Below are 14,429 nucleotides of genomic sequence, written 5' to 3' on the forward strand. Positions count from 1 at the left end.
CTATTAAAATCATAAAATAAATTATCATAAAATAGTGAAAATAGCCGATCTACAAGCTGCTATGTGCTATTTTCACTACTTTTGTTTGACACTTGTATGATGTAGTAGGGCACCCCCCCCCACACAACAAAGGTGTTATTATTAATATCAAACACTGCGGTATCAATTGATGTGAAGAGGAGGGGGGTGTACTCCTACTTCCCCAGCTCTGAATAAATGAACAATGCGAAAATACGTCTGCAAATATTTCACCTCAAACTATTCATTTGGTGATTTTTTTAAAACGACCTTGTTTCGAAAAAATCATTACGTCGCTAGTAGTTGAACAACTATATGAACAACTCAGAACTAGGGGGGGGGGGGGGGGGTAGAGAAGAGGAGAGAGTGAGAGAGGGAACGGGGCTAGTGTTGTTTTGGTTGGGACTGTACTAACAGCAGAATCTGTGAGCACCACTGCCCTAAACATGTAGTGTTGTAGTTATAGAAATAAACACAAGAAGCACCCGGGAGGAAGTGGACTAAGAAAGGGGAGGAGCCGAACCAAGTTCCTGTTTCTACACCAAAAGGGAGGTGATGCCCCCAGAGGCAAAAACAAAGGAAAGAAATATTTTTTCCTCATGTTTTTTTTTTTTTACCAAATGGGTTCCCGGATTGTTTCTGCAAAGACACTCAGGTCACTTGCAATGCCATGACGTCGTTCATACAGTTACAGATTGCAACAGGGAATCCACGCCATTATCAGAAGCCGTTTTGGTTTATTTTCTCTCTCTCATTCTTGGCTTCTTTTCTAGTTTGAGTCATGTTTGCTCCACCATCCTTTCGCCTCTGTGGCCGTTGATTTTATGGCCGTTGATTTAATCTACAGTGACTCGTTATTAAATTAGAGGTTCAACATTTGATGATCTCTGTTTCCTTCTCTCTCTCTCTCTCTCTCTCTCTCTCTGTGCCAGAAACCACAGAATGAAGCATCTAATCATGAAAAACGGAGACAAATTTTATGAATTAACAAGACTGTTCTGGGGACCCCCATACAAGATGTGTAAAAAACGTAAACAAACGAGAAAGCAAACATTTCAAATAACATTATTCATAAAATAGATGCCTCATTCATACAGGTTATTCTTATTATTCTTGGTGAAAAATCGAACTTGTTTTGGAAAATAAATAAATAATTGTGTTGCTTTATCGCTGTGTAATATTTTGCGTTGTGGGTGGATACAAACAGCAGTCAAAATCTCCTAAACGCTTCAGCACGAGACCCAAAATATACATTTGGTGTCTCCCCAGGATCCAAACGTACAACATTAAAACGATCATCTATATGATGATAGTGTGTACTATGTGATCATGGGGGTGGGGGAACATAGAACCCGGGGAACATAGGGATGACCCCATCATGGGGGAACAACACTCCACCTCTATTCTTTGAGACACACATCGGGGTTTTTGACCAATAAGCACCTTTGTTTGACCCGGATTCGGGACAGCTGACGCTTCCCCGGGCCAAACAAAGGCATCGTGTGACGTTGATCCCCTTCCCCTATTCACTCATACTAGGACATGACGTATTCTTCTTCCTAAATTATTATTTTAAAATAATAATTAAAAACAAAATGTAGGAAACGAAAAATAGGCCTAAAGGGGAATTCACTTGCGACCCATAAAAATTGGTCCACGACCCACGTATTGGTCTCGACTCACTTTTTCGGAAACAGTGGACTAGAATACACGATTAAAATCGATTATAGGCATAATGACTAAATAAAAATAAAAATATTAGTTATGTGTGACGGTGGTGCACCTGTATGATTTGTGTTGGGGAAAAAAAATACTCACAGAAGAGGATAGTCCCAATTGTGTAAAAAAAAGTTACACAATTTGTTCAAGAAGACCAAATGCAATTGGATGAGACACATTCACAGTCTTGAACCGAGAGTTTAACAGCCTTGTCTGTAGAAATGTGATGGAAGTAATAGAAAAGCAATTAATGGAGCAAAAGTCCAACATTTTTTATAGACACTCACTCCCATAACGATTTAAATCAATTTAGACAAGGAAAAAAAAGTCTCGACAGTCATTAACCGATTACTTCAAGAATGTGGCGGATTACCACCGCTCATTTTCTTGGCATAAATAATTTTAGGAAGAAATTCTTCAAATGCTCGTCATGCTAGATGTAGTAAGCTCTGTCCTTAATTGTTTACTCACTGTATTTGACGTAGACTCTGTAGAAAAGGTTCAATCTGTAATCGCACTTGTTTTCTTTTTGAAGTCACCAAAAAATGTACACAGTATGTAAATATTGAATTGCAAATGAAGAAGACAGTGAGCGGGAGTCCTTTATTCTAAGATCTGTTGCTTCAGAAACAATACACAGTGCTATTTTAACTCAGAGTGTACAAATGTTCCATTTGGTTCGCCTGTGGAAGGAATTGCGAATCGCTTCACTGCGATGCTTGACAACCAGATGCAAACTAATCAACGCACACACGATAAATCAGCCACACTCCACACACTCACACTCAAGGAGAGCCGCTGTCTAGACAGTTTGTTTGATATGCTTGATTTTACTCTGTATTTCCATGATAGTCCAGCGACTAACATCATCATCAAGGCCACCACCCACCCCTCTCACAGCCTGTTCTCCCTTCTGCCGTCGGGGAAACGATACAGGATCATCAGCCAGGTCGGAAAGGATGCAAAACAGTTTCTTTCCCCAGGCAATCAGACTTTTGAACTCCAATCTCCCTAGTATATGAACTTGGGAGCTATGCATTCCTACGCATTAGAATAGATGAGATGAACTCTACAGATGAATTTTGTTCAGTTTTTACACTGTTTTTATCTGGTTATGCTTGTGTGACATGAATTCTTCTAGTTTTTAGGATTTATTTATTTAGATTACAGTATTTATTTCATTACTTTATGAATTTCTACTGTCTTTAACTAGGAGAAACATAATTTAGTTTTTGCAGCTGCTTGCACGTGGAAAACAAATAAAGTCATCTTGAATATTGAATGTTACTATTTTTATTCTGTATTTCCATGTTATTGCTTTTACTCTGTATTTCCATGTTATTGTTTTTACTCTGTATTTCCATGTTCTGGTTAAAACTAAGGCATGGCAATCAGTATCTTTTAGAGTTGACATTTTTGCAAGCGGAATAAAACTGACTAGAGCTGCAACTATCGATTATTTTCTACTATCGATACATTTTAAATTTCAAATACTGAAACGTGTTTTTGGTGATAATTTCTTAATTTTTTTAATATTTTTTTAATAATCAACCGAAAAAACTAAAACTTGCCCATCTACAAGCTCACAACGTGATGCAACATGTTTTTTTTCACAACTAGAGCACACCTAACGCCAATCCGACTGATATGGCCATAGATGGAAATTTCTGTATCTGTCAGTCCTTGTCCCCTTTATGCCCATAAATGGAGATGCCCTGATGTCATCAATATATGCCCATGGGCATGCTGATATGCCCATATGCCCATCCAACCCCCTGAATGGATCCTGGAGGTTGTGGTGCTGTAGCAGATAGCAAACTGCTCTCCTTTAGTGTGTGTGCGGGGATGGTCGATTCATCCTGTGTGCATCAGTTAGCTTGATGCACAACAGGTTGTGTTGTAAGCTCAGTCTAATTACATGTACTCAGGCCAGGCGTGAATGCATAAATCAGCCATCACCCACCCTACAATTACAAATGCCAACATAATATCTTATTGTCCCATATAATCACTTAAAACGTAAACACCAAGTAATGCTCTGTGACAGTAGAGCCTGGTTTTATTCTAGAACAAGAATTTTGTGCTGAACAGTCATTCGGTACCCAAAAGTAGGTCAGGAGATGTAACGGAGTACCAGAAGAACTTTAACAGAGGAATATAATATCATGTACATACAGCATTGATCCCCAAAGCATGGGCAGTGCAAAATTTGGGTCCCAGTGTGAAACCGTAAAAAAAAAAAGCACCAGTTTAAGTAGCCTTGGCCTCAGGCAGAGCCTCCTGTTTGCACACTGTTTGACAGTGTGAAGCCGGACATAGTTTCATAGGGATTAACCCTTTCTCCAGGGTGGGGGGAAAATGTTCACCAAAAGAACAAACAAAATAAATAAATAATGGTTGACATGATTCCCAAATACATAAATTCAGGCTGTTGTGCTCATCAGTCAGAATGTTAAGTGTCAGCTGTATGCCTGAAATGTAAGGTGGCCCAATCCGTCATCTTAGCACAGCCTGAATGCTAGCAGTAACGCTGTGCCAAACAGAGTTGTTTGGAGAGATGTGGTTAACCATGGCCGCCGTATTGGATTAGTAAAAATAAAAAGTAAATATTGCAACATTATCGCCATTGCTGAAAAAAAGCTGATTTGGAATTCAAAGTCTCGAACCGACATTTGATGACTGTCTTGTTAATAGTTAATTCATCAAATTTGTCTCAATATTATGTCATGATTAGATGCTTCATTCTGTGGTTTCTAGCGCTAGGGAGAGAGAAAGAGAGAAAGAGAGAGAAGAGCGAGCGAGCGGCGTGCTCGTGCCTGCGAGAGAGAGATAGGAAAGCGAGATCAACAAACGAACCTCTAATTTAATAACTCTCTGTCCATTGATTAAATCAACGGCCATAAAAGCATCAATTACCCTAGCAACGGCCACAGAGGCAAGAGGATGGTGGAGCGAATGACTAGAAAAGTAGCCAGCACTCACAAAACTAAAGAATGAGAGATAGAAAATACAACAAAACAGGATCTAAGGGGGCATGTCCACAGACAGCGTTTTTTTTTTAGCTCAGAGGTGCTTTGGATATCATGTCCACAGCACTTCTTACCAAGCGCACGGAGCGTTTACTGACGCCTGCAACGTTCAAACCTATCAACAAAGTGACATTGCTGAGCAGTACTACTTTAAGCACCCAGGGCGCTTCGCCTAAAAAAAACGCTGGACAGCAAGAGTGCTGAAATTCAATGCATTGGGGAAAGGAGCGCTCTAGTAAGTCTTTACGTCCTTTGTTTTATAACTTTGGGGGCACCGTCGCCTTTTTGGTGTAAAACTCGGTTTGCCCCCTCCCCTTTCCTAGTCCACTTCCTCCCGGGTTCTGTGTTTATCCCTACTAACAACAATATTACATGTGTAAGGCAGTTGTGCAGACAGATTCTGCTGTTAGCAGAATCAGTCTTGAGAGATTAGTAAGGCACTGGCAACTCATAAAACTGCTTCTGTGGACACAGCCCCTAATAACGGTGTGGCTTCCCTGTGCAATCTGTAACTAGGCCCATGTGAACGATGTCATGACATCATCAATAGGACCTGCCATTGTCATCTATTGTTGATGTCATCAATAAGACATCAGTATGAGGAGGCCAGTCTGGAGACGTGTGGAACTCCATATTCGGGCAAGCCTTTTGTGGGAACCGTGATTGGCATAGCAGCGTCATCAGACCTGTGTAGTTTCCTGTGATTGGTCTAGGATGTCCCCCAAGCTGTCTTAATTCAGTGGTCCAAACTGACAGTTGTGGCTGGTGAACAAAGATACAAAATATTTCATTTTATTATAGAGTTCTGGCCATTTGCGAGTGCAACTCTAGGCTTCAGTTCTTGTGTGCTGACTTCGTACTTAAAGGACCACTTCGCCCATTTTCAACCTTTCTCACATAATTCACATAATTATTTTGTCCTCACTAATGCTCATAATAAGATGGCACCATTATATTTATTTATTTATGTGTCTCAGAGGAGGGCTGTGAACAGTTCCGGAAACTTTCTACCAGTAGGCACGTTTGGCCATTTCAAACACAAATTTTCAACCTTTTGTTTTATTAATGCAAGAGCATGGAAACAGAAGACATTTCTTTTGCATAAACACAAATAATAATTAAAAAAAAGGTTGAGATCTTGTCTGAAATGACCAAACCTGCCTTACCGACGATGTCACTGGTAGGCAGGTTGCTGTCCACAGCCCTCCTCTGAGGCACAACAGAAATGGTGCCATCTTAAAATGAACATTACTGAGGTCCATTTCGAGTTCGAAGATAGGTTGAAAATGGGGGGGCGGGGGGGGGGGGGGGGGGGGGGGTGGTCCTTTAAGAGTGGACCATCTCTCCATAGAATTGGCTGCCAGTGAATGCTGTACTGGCCAAATCCTAGTTCTGTACAGTGTGTCTGTGGTCTTTCAGGTGGGCGGGGGTCCGTTCACGTATCTTAGCGTCCAGTGGAAGCTGGGTGGTAGTCTGTTGCTGCGGTGACAGTCAGGCTGCAGGAGGGCCCACACCGGACAGGCCAGTAGAGCTAGCGCTGCGGCTAGCAGGAGGTAGATGATGGCTGGGGGGAGCCAACAGGGGGAAATGGAACCCTTGGAAATCCTCCTATGGAGGAGAGAGAGAGACAGACAGACAGAGGAGATGTAGGTCAGTGCTTCTCAACGTGAGGACCACCGGGGACCACCAGGTGTCCAAATGGACCCTTACAAGGACTGTAACTCCCAAGAGTGTAAAGGGGCTCCCAGACCGCACCGAATCGGGGCCGAATCGGCGTCGGGAAGCGTCGTATATAGTCGGCCAGTCGGTTAGGGGTCCGTCGGGGGTCCGTCGGGACCTTTTCGGCCGACCCAGGGCCGACCGGACATGTCCAGTCGGGCTAGCCAACGGGCTAGCCGACTGGCCGACTGGAGTAGCCATGTGGCAGAGAAGTAGTGTCAACAACATGCAGCGTGCTATCTATCAGTGTTGCCAGATTAAGTGAGAGAAACAAGCGACCATGTCTATGAAAACCTACATTCACTGTTTCTCATTGTCGCTCCCAGAGAGAGAGATTGATTGATTTGACCTACTTTTGCGCTGTGGTGATGTAATTAATTGGGAGCAGGTGTGTAAGATTCCAATAGTATAAATATTTTAATTGGCTTTCATATACTCTTAATATTTTTTTTTCAAATTAGATTTGGCCTTATAGATCGAAATGTGCTCAGTTTTGGCTATTTTCTGGGTGCTAATTTCAATACATTAATTCATGTATTTAATTTTGATTATTCGAATAACCGTTTTCAAAAATGTTGTGTACACGTCAGCAGTGGTGGAAAAAGTACTCAAATGTTGAGTAAAAGTATCAATGCACGATTTTCCTGTCAATAAGTTATTTTTTTTAGACACCAGTCCCCTGTTCGTTTGTCAACAATGATCTAAATGGGAAGTTTATTTCAGCAGCTAGAATGTGACTCGCTGTGGGTGGAAATCTTGTATGTTCCTTTTTTATTATTATTTAAAAACAATTTAAAATCGTGAAAATAGCCAATCTACAAGCTGTAATTATTAATAATTAAGAAATACTATATTTTAAAGAGTGAAAAATCAACTAAAGTCATTATTAGTGCAAGTTCAAAAATAGCAGATCTACAAGCTCAGAACGCGTGCATCGCAACACGTTGTGAGCTTGTAGATCTGCTATTTTCAAATAGCTTATAGGTATAAAATAGGGCTAAAGTGGTTAATGTATGTTTTATAATGATTTATATCTGAAAATTAACTAGTAACTAAACATTTCAAATAATTGTTGTGGAGTAAAAGTATAGACAATTGGAAATACTCCAGTAAAGTAAAAGTACCTCAAAATTGTACTGAAGTACAGTACTTTACTTTACTAGTAAATGTACTTGTTACTTTACACCACTGCACATCAGTGAAGAAAAAAAGAAAAAACGCTGGGAACATCCATTTACAAGTGACTTTGCAGGGAAACAAGCCCAAAGTCGCTTATAATAAGCAGACCTGGCTGCCCTATACCCTAGGCTGAAAGCAATGTCTCAAGAACAGCAGAGGGGGCGCTGTTTTTCCTTTTTATTTGTAAATGGGTTCCCACATTGGGCTGGGCATTAGCATTTCAATGGCAAGTCGGCTGACAGACTAAATGCCAACTTTTGCCAACCAAATACCAGTCTGTTGCAGTCTGAAGTAGTCTGAAGTAGTCAGAACCAGTCTGTTTGGTCTGTAAGGGGCTTTAGGGTTCATTTGGTTCCATTTGTACACTCTCAGAGTTCAAATAACACTGAGGATACCCTGACGGAGCTTGTTTTTTTTTAACTTTATTGTAGATTGGATTTAACTTATCCATGCATCTGTGTCACTTTTTCATTTGAGCTGAAAAGCATTATTTTACACTTAATAGCGCGGCACGTAGCGAGTGCCGCGCTACGAGCTTGTAGATCTGCTATTTTTGAAAATCGTGAAAATGTGTGCAAATCTTTGCTTCTGGGGGTCCCTGGAACAACATATATTGAGATGAGGGTCGGCGGCCAAATACATATCATTTTGGGGGTGACATGAAAAAGTTTGAGCACCACTGATATAGAAACATACGTTTTCAGAATACTGTTGGGATTTGGAAGACATTTTGTGGAATCGGCTTCAGGTCTTAATGGGTTAAACATACATTTCACCACAAAGTTTGTACACTGCTGCACTGAAAAACATGTCGACAGGCAGTGAGGTAGACAGACATGAACCAAATATCTAATTAATAATACTAATTATCCCAGGGTGACATTATTGAAATTGTTTTCTTACAGTTGTTGTTTTCGTAGTTCAGGAACTTTGACCTCTTCACGACCAGCGTGCTCCTCCGACTGAAAAGAGACAAAGTTGTGAATCTAATCTGCTCTGAGAAATCATCATTTTTACGTTTGTATACATTTAGTTAAAAGCATAGCTCATGCACGCACGCACACGCACACACACACACACACACACACACACGCACACGCACACGCACACGCACACGCACACACGCTGAGCTTGTGAGCTACAGCTTGGTAAGGTTTTCATTTGTTATTGTGGCCTATTTGTATAATTAAAGTAATTGCATGATGATATTTCTGGCTTATGTGCTGATTTATTGCTGTGGCTTCATTTTCCTCATTCAGCCTTAGTGGCTTTGGTGGAACTGCTATCATCTGAGGTTAAGAGGACCATAGCTAATAGGCTAGGCAGGCTGGACAAGAACTGCTACATGGGGAATACATACAATGTAGGGTTGCCAAGCGTCCCCTGAAATAAGGAATCGTCCCTTATTTGGAAACTAAAAGATGTGTTCCTTTTTTAACTGATAAGGGACACACTTTGTTAATTATTTAAGTTGTTAAGTCAAACAATAAAAAAACGTTTCTTTCTTCTATTTTTATTATCTCTTTCCGTCTTAATTCATTACAGTCAATGAAACATTAATGGACAAAAAGGTTATATGGACACTATGGGTTTCAAATGGGTCTTTAGAAAATAAACCACGTGCTTCTTCTATAACCATTTGAAGATCATGCTTATTTCCGTAAGCATGATGATTCCAGGATACGTTATGTAGCTCTTGATTGGTTGGAACTAAAATCATAGTTTTTCTGCGTCTCCTGCATCTCAATTCATTTCAAATTGCACTTTATTGGCATATAAAATATAATAATGATTGCCATAGTGAAAGTAATAACAGAGAGAATACTTAACAATATTGTATAATCTGAACAACAATACATTTCAATCAATCAACTCCATAGGGATGACTAGTTAATAGATGATAAATATGACATCATCGTACCTGATGAAATCTGGCATGTATCATCTTGTCTCTCCCTCGCACGCACGCACGCACGCGCACACACACACACACGCACACACACACACACACACACACACACCCGCACACACCCTCAGATGCACTAAATGTCCCCGAATAACCCCACACACCCACACACCGCGCCAACACAATCTCTTTTTCTGTCTCTTCCTTCCTCCTCATCTCTCTCCCTATATATACTATATCTCTCTCTCTCTCCTTATTGATGTTCTCGCTGCAATTACAGTACACATTACAACCACACTTAATATCTCCCTGCTCTCAGAGACTCGACGTCTCACTCTCTCGTGACTCTCTCTCTCTCTAGCTGCCAATTAAACCCCCGGCACGGTGAAATTAAGCACAGCACAGCTTTGAAATGGAAATGGTCTCTCTGTGCTGTGAGAGGATTTCTATCACTCTGCTGCCCGGTAATGGACTCATTGTAACATCAGCCTCACCGGCTCATCAACTGGCTCCACTCCACAGAGACACAGACTGAATGAGAGAGGGGGGGCGGAGAAGTATAGGTAGAAGCAGAGAGGGATACAGAGAGAAGATAGGGAGAGAGAGATGGAGGGAGAGAGAGAGAGAGAGAGAGAGAGAGAGAGAGAGAGAGAGAGAGAGAGAGAGAGAGAGAGAGAGAGAGAGAGAGAGAGAGAGAGAGAGAGAGAGAGAGAGCGCAGTGGGGGAGAAAGAGGGTGGGAGAGAGAAGAGGGTGGGAGAGAGGAGAGAGAGGGGGAGGGAGGGAGGGAGGGAGGGAGAAGGATAGACAGAGAAGGATGTGGAGAGAGAGAGAGAGAGAGAGAGAGAGAGAGAGAGAGAGAGAGAGAGAGAGAGAGGGGGGGCAAATCTGTTTTTAAACAAGGAAAAGTTTAGTTTTTTTGGGGTGAAGAGTGCAGCACAAACAAACTTTTAAACACTGTAATCCTGAATCTCTAAAAGCAGACAATGCTCAGATCGAAGACTGGTAAGTCATAACTAGCCTGCTGCTGTTCATTGAGCTCACTAACAGTTGGCACACTAGGAACTTGTGGGTACAATAAAGGCAATTTTTCAACTGGTGCCCAACAGTGTGTGAGCTAAGTCATTGCGTGGGTTTGGACGTGCGCGTTATTCTTCATCAAGTAGCACTAATAGTTGGCACAAAGCAATCTGCAAACATTACAAATTCTATAAAAAGAGAGATGCCTGTAATGGTAGACAGATCACCGTACATGAGTGGAAGACAGTAACAAATAGAGATGTAACGATACAGTAACTGTGTCGATGCATCGATTTTAATTTCAACAATCCAACTATATCGATATGCAAACAGAAAAACATCATATCATTTGACTTTGTATCATATCGAATCGTTTTGCAATACAAATAATCGATTGTATCGATAATAAGTACTTATACGTTGTATTTAGCAATTTTAAGAATAAAAAAAGAAAGAGGGGTTTAATTACTTTTCTATTTACATATCACTACACTTGGTTTATCAATAAATGTGTGTAATCTCTGTGTTCATGTCAAGGTGCGGGTTTGTCCATATGTGTTCAAATACAATGTCCATGTATTTGCCAGAGAATCACTGTGTTTACTTATTTATATCCATAACAATACATTTTCCCATCTGCTATTTTCTAGAAAAATCCTGAACATTTGTGCAAATCTTTATACATTTTTAACTCAAATCTTTGCTTCTGGGGGTCCCTGGAACAAAATATTTCTAGATGGGAAGGGGTCCGCGGTCAAATACATATTATTTTGGGGGTCCTTGACAAGTTTGAAAACCATTGATAATATAGAACATAAGTTAAAAAAAATGCACACTTTCGGAAAAAAAAGTACTTTAGGATTTAGAAGACATTTGTAAAATCCCCAGAAGCAAAGATTTGAGTTAAAAACTTTCGCTTTAAAAAAGTATATATATATATATTCAAACTAAAAATTTGCACACATTTTCACGATTTTTCTAGAAAATAGCAGATCTACAAGCTCATAGCGCGGCACTCGGTGCCGCGCTATGAGCTTGTAGATCTGCTATTTTTGAATAGCCAAAGAAATCTTAAAATGACACAGATGCGTTCCCGTTCTTAAAGGGTTAACGATATCAAAGCCCTGGCACCCACTTAGAAAGACCTACAGCATGACCCTGTAAAGGCCTGCGGCTGAGAGACAGGGAAGGGTCACAGACCCCATCAATGAGCTGGAAAGTGCGCTGTCTCTGTTGAAGCAGAATATGTGTTCAGAGGAGGTAGGGCTTGTGGAGTTTAAGGAATTGGTCTGAACATAACCCACACAACAGCTGAAAGAGCAGCTTGGCTATCTCAAGGAGGAGTTTAATGCCTCCTTGAAGGGGCTAAGAGAGGTACATATACAGTACTACAAGAAAACAGAGAGTCCCTCAGGAGGAATCTGGCATCTATAAGATAGGAGCTGATCCCCCTCTGTGAAAGGACTATCCACTATCAGCCATTTTTTCACTTTTTTATGATGTTGGTATCGGTAACCCCCCGACTATTCTTTTATTTTTAGAATAGCAGATCTAGAAAGTTATGTCAATACAAATGTTTTGCTTATAAGTTAAATGTTCTCAAATAGAAACTTTAATCAAAGTTTTCTAAATTGATTTGAAATGTTTTGTTAAATAAGAACAAATTACATAAATGTCAATTATGACTGTGATTGTGATTGTGACAGTCTGAAAACAGGGCGGTCCCTCGACCTCCGCAGGAGGCCCAGGCCAACCGGGGGCGATAAACAGACCGAAAAGCGTAGATCTACAAGCACCGGCCAGAAGAAGTCACCTGTGTCCGCTCTGAGGAGCACTGTGACCGCCCCTCCAGAACATGGGAACTTGGGAATCAATAGCGAACGAATCAGCAAAAAGTCCCGTGAAATTACCACATTTTGAAGAAATGCAGGCTAAATGTAGAACCAGTTACCCCAGTCAAAAATGTGTCAATACATCGGTAGGCCTAACTAGAAAAGTGCGCTCCTCAGGGTATTACACTATGAATGTAGATTTATTTCGTTTAAAATTTTGAGAAAATGGGTTTTCACATTTAGCCATTGTGAAGAACGCCTGCGCAAATGGGCGTCGTTAGTCATGCAAGGCAACTGTATTGTGTGTGATGTCAAAACAGCCTATATAAAGGTGAATATTATACTGTAGTTTAGATACCGAGAAGGACAGACAGAGAGAAGATATCAACAACGTACCACCATTGCCCCAGGTTACCATCTACCACCGGGAAACATAAGAGTGCCAACGCCTGCACAAGCCATTATCAACCAGTAAGCATGACCAGCAGCGAGGCTAGCACTCAACAACCACCACAGCCTCTTGACAATGCAGAGAGCCCATCCACAGGGGATAAGACATTAATTGCAACAAAAGTCTTGGGTACAGTGAAATGGTTTAATGTCAAGAATGGATATGGATTCATCAACAGGAATGATACAGAAGAGGCCGTTTTTGTACACCAGAGGGCCATCAAAAATAACAACCCAAGGAAATACCTTCGCAGTGTTGGAGATGGAGAAACTGTTGAATTTGATGTGGTTGAAGGGTTCAAGGGAGCAGAGGCTGCCAATGTCACTGGCCCAGGGGGTGTTCCAGTCCAAGGGAGCAAGTACGCCCTTGATAAGAATCGCTACGGAAACTACCCCCGCAACAAGGGCCATCCCCGTGGCCAAGACTATCTGGACAACTACCAGAACAACGGTGAAGGTGAATCCAGAAGCAAAGGTCCTGACCATGAGTTTGAGGATGCTCCCGCTGAGGGAGAGACGTGGCAGCAACACCGCCCTCCTATCCCGGCAGTACATAGACACAATGGCCGCCGACCCCAGTACACCAACTCACAGCAAGGAGAGATGACTGAAGTAGGTGAAGGTTACGAGAATCAGGGAGGTCCAGACCAGGGCAACAAACCAATGAGTCGGAGCAACTACAGAGGCAACCAACGTTTCAGAACAAGCGGTCCCAGACCGGTGGGTGACGGAGAGGAGGGCAAAGAGAACCAGGGTGGCGAGGGAGGCCAGAACCACCAACAGCCCCGCAAGCACCGCAGACGGCTACAGGCTGCCGGTGGTAAGCCTGGTCAGGAGGGCAAGAAGGAGACCAAGACAGGAGGAGGCGAGTCATCCATTGAGAAAACATCCACTCTCGATGCCCAGCAGGCCGGGGCTGAGTAGGAAAGAAGGAATAAGCCTTTTGATGTCAGAATAGGGAACATGCCCAGCCCCTATCAAATGTTGCATCCCTTTAAGGCCTCTTTTAGCCATGATGTTATCACCTCTCGGCTGGACTACTGTATTTCTGTGTAAAGCTCAAATATGTCTCCACGTTCTGCCCGGGTCATCATCTCAGCAAATCCTCTCAGTTCCCTAAACACGCCTCAAAACCAAAGGTGATCAGGCATTTCCTGTAGGTGCCCATAGGCTCTGGAATAGTCTCATTAAATCCTGTACCACCATCTGCCTCCATTAGAAAGAACTTTGGGACACTTTTAAATGTGCCAAATAAATAATAAAGGTGACTTGACTTTGACTTGAACCACATCCATCTTTTACCATTGTCATCTTTTTTTTGTTAACAAGAAACATCAAAGATCTGAGCAATAAGAAACAGTGTTAACTTGACGATCATCATACCTGGCAGCCATGCATTTGATTAATTTCCTGCAGACCTGTTTTTCCCCTCAATATTTTTGTGACAGCTACAGAGCGTTTTGGGGATTCTTTTTTTTTCTTCCCTAAATCGTTTCCTCAAATGTTTTTTTTTTTTAAAGAAATTAAATTCCACATTTCATTTTAAAATAAATTATGTT

At 41.6% G+C, this 14,429-nt stretch overlaps 2 protein-coding genes across 2 annotated transcripts in view; one reads left to right on the top strand and one right to left on the bottom strand.

Annotated features, from left to right (window-relative positions):
• Window positions 1-1,972: 1,972 nt before the first annotated feature.
• LOC311050220 (nesprin-2) overlaps window positions 1,973-14,429 on the bottom strand; it is a 92,875-nt gene continuing 80,418 nt past the window's right edge. The window contains exons 12-13 of the mRNA XM_084064203.1: window positions 8,568-8,626; window positions 1,973-6,374 (exon numbers count right to left, since the gene is read on the bottom strand). Coding sequence (XP_083920329.1) covers window positions 6,182-6,374; window positions 8,568-8,626 — 252 coding nt within the window. The 3' untranslated portion in view covers window positions 1,973-6,181. The remainder of the gene's footprint in view (window positions 6,375-8,567; window positions 8,627-14,429) is intronic.
• On the top strand, window positions 12,898-13,794 carry LOC311050010 (Y-box-binding protein 1-like; the record flags this gene model as incomplete). Its single annotated transcript, XM_084063977.1, has 1 exon — window positions 12,898-13,794. One exon carries the CDS (start codon window positions 12,898-12,900, stop codon window positions 13,792-13,794), a length of 897 nt encoding a protein of 298 aa, XP_083920103.1.

This window comes from Gymnoscopelus microlampas (assembly GCF_963454915.1).
Source record: "Gymnoscopelus microlampas genome assembly, chromosome: 8".
Classification (NCBI taxonomy): Eukaryota; Metazoa; Chordata; class Actinopteri; order Myctophiformes; family Myctophidae; genus Gymnoscopelus; species Gymnoscopelus microlampas.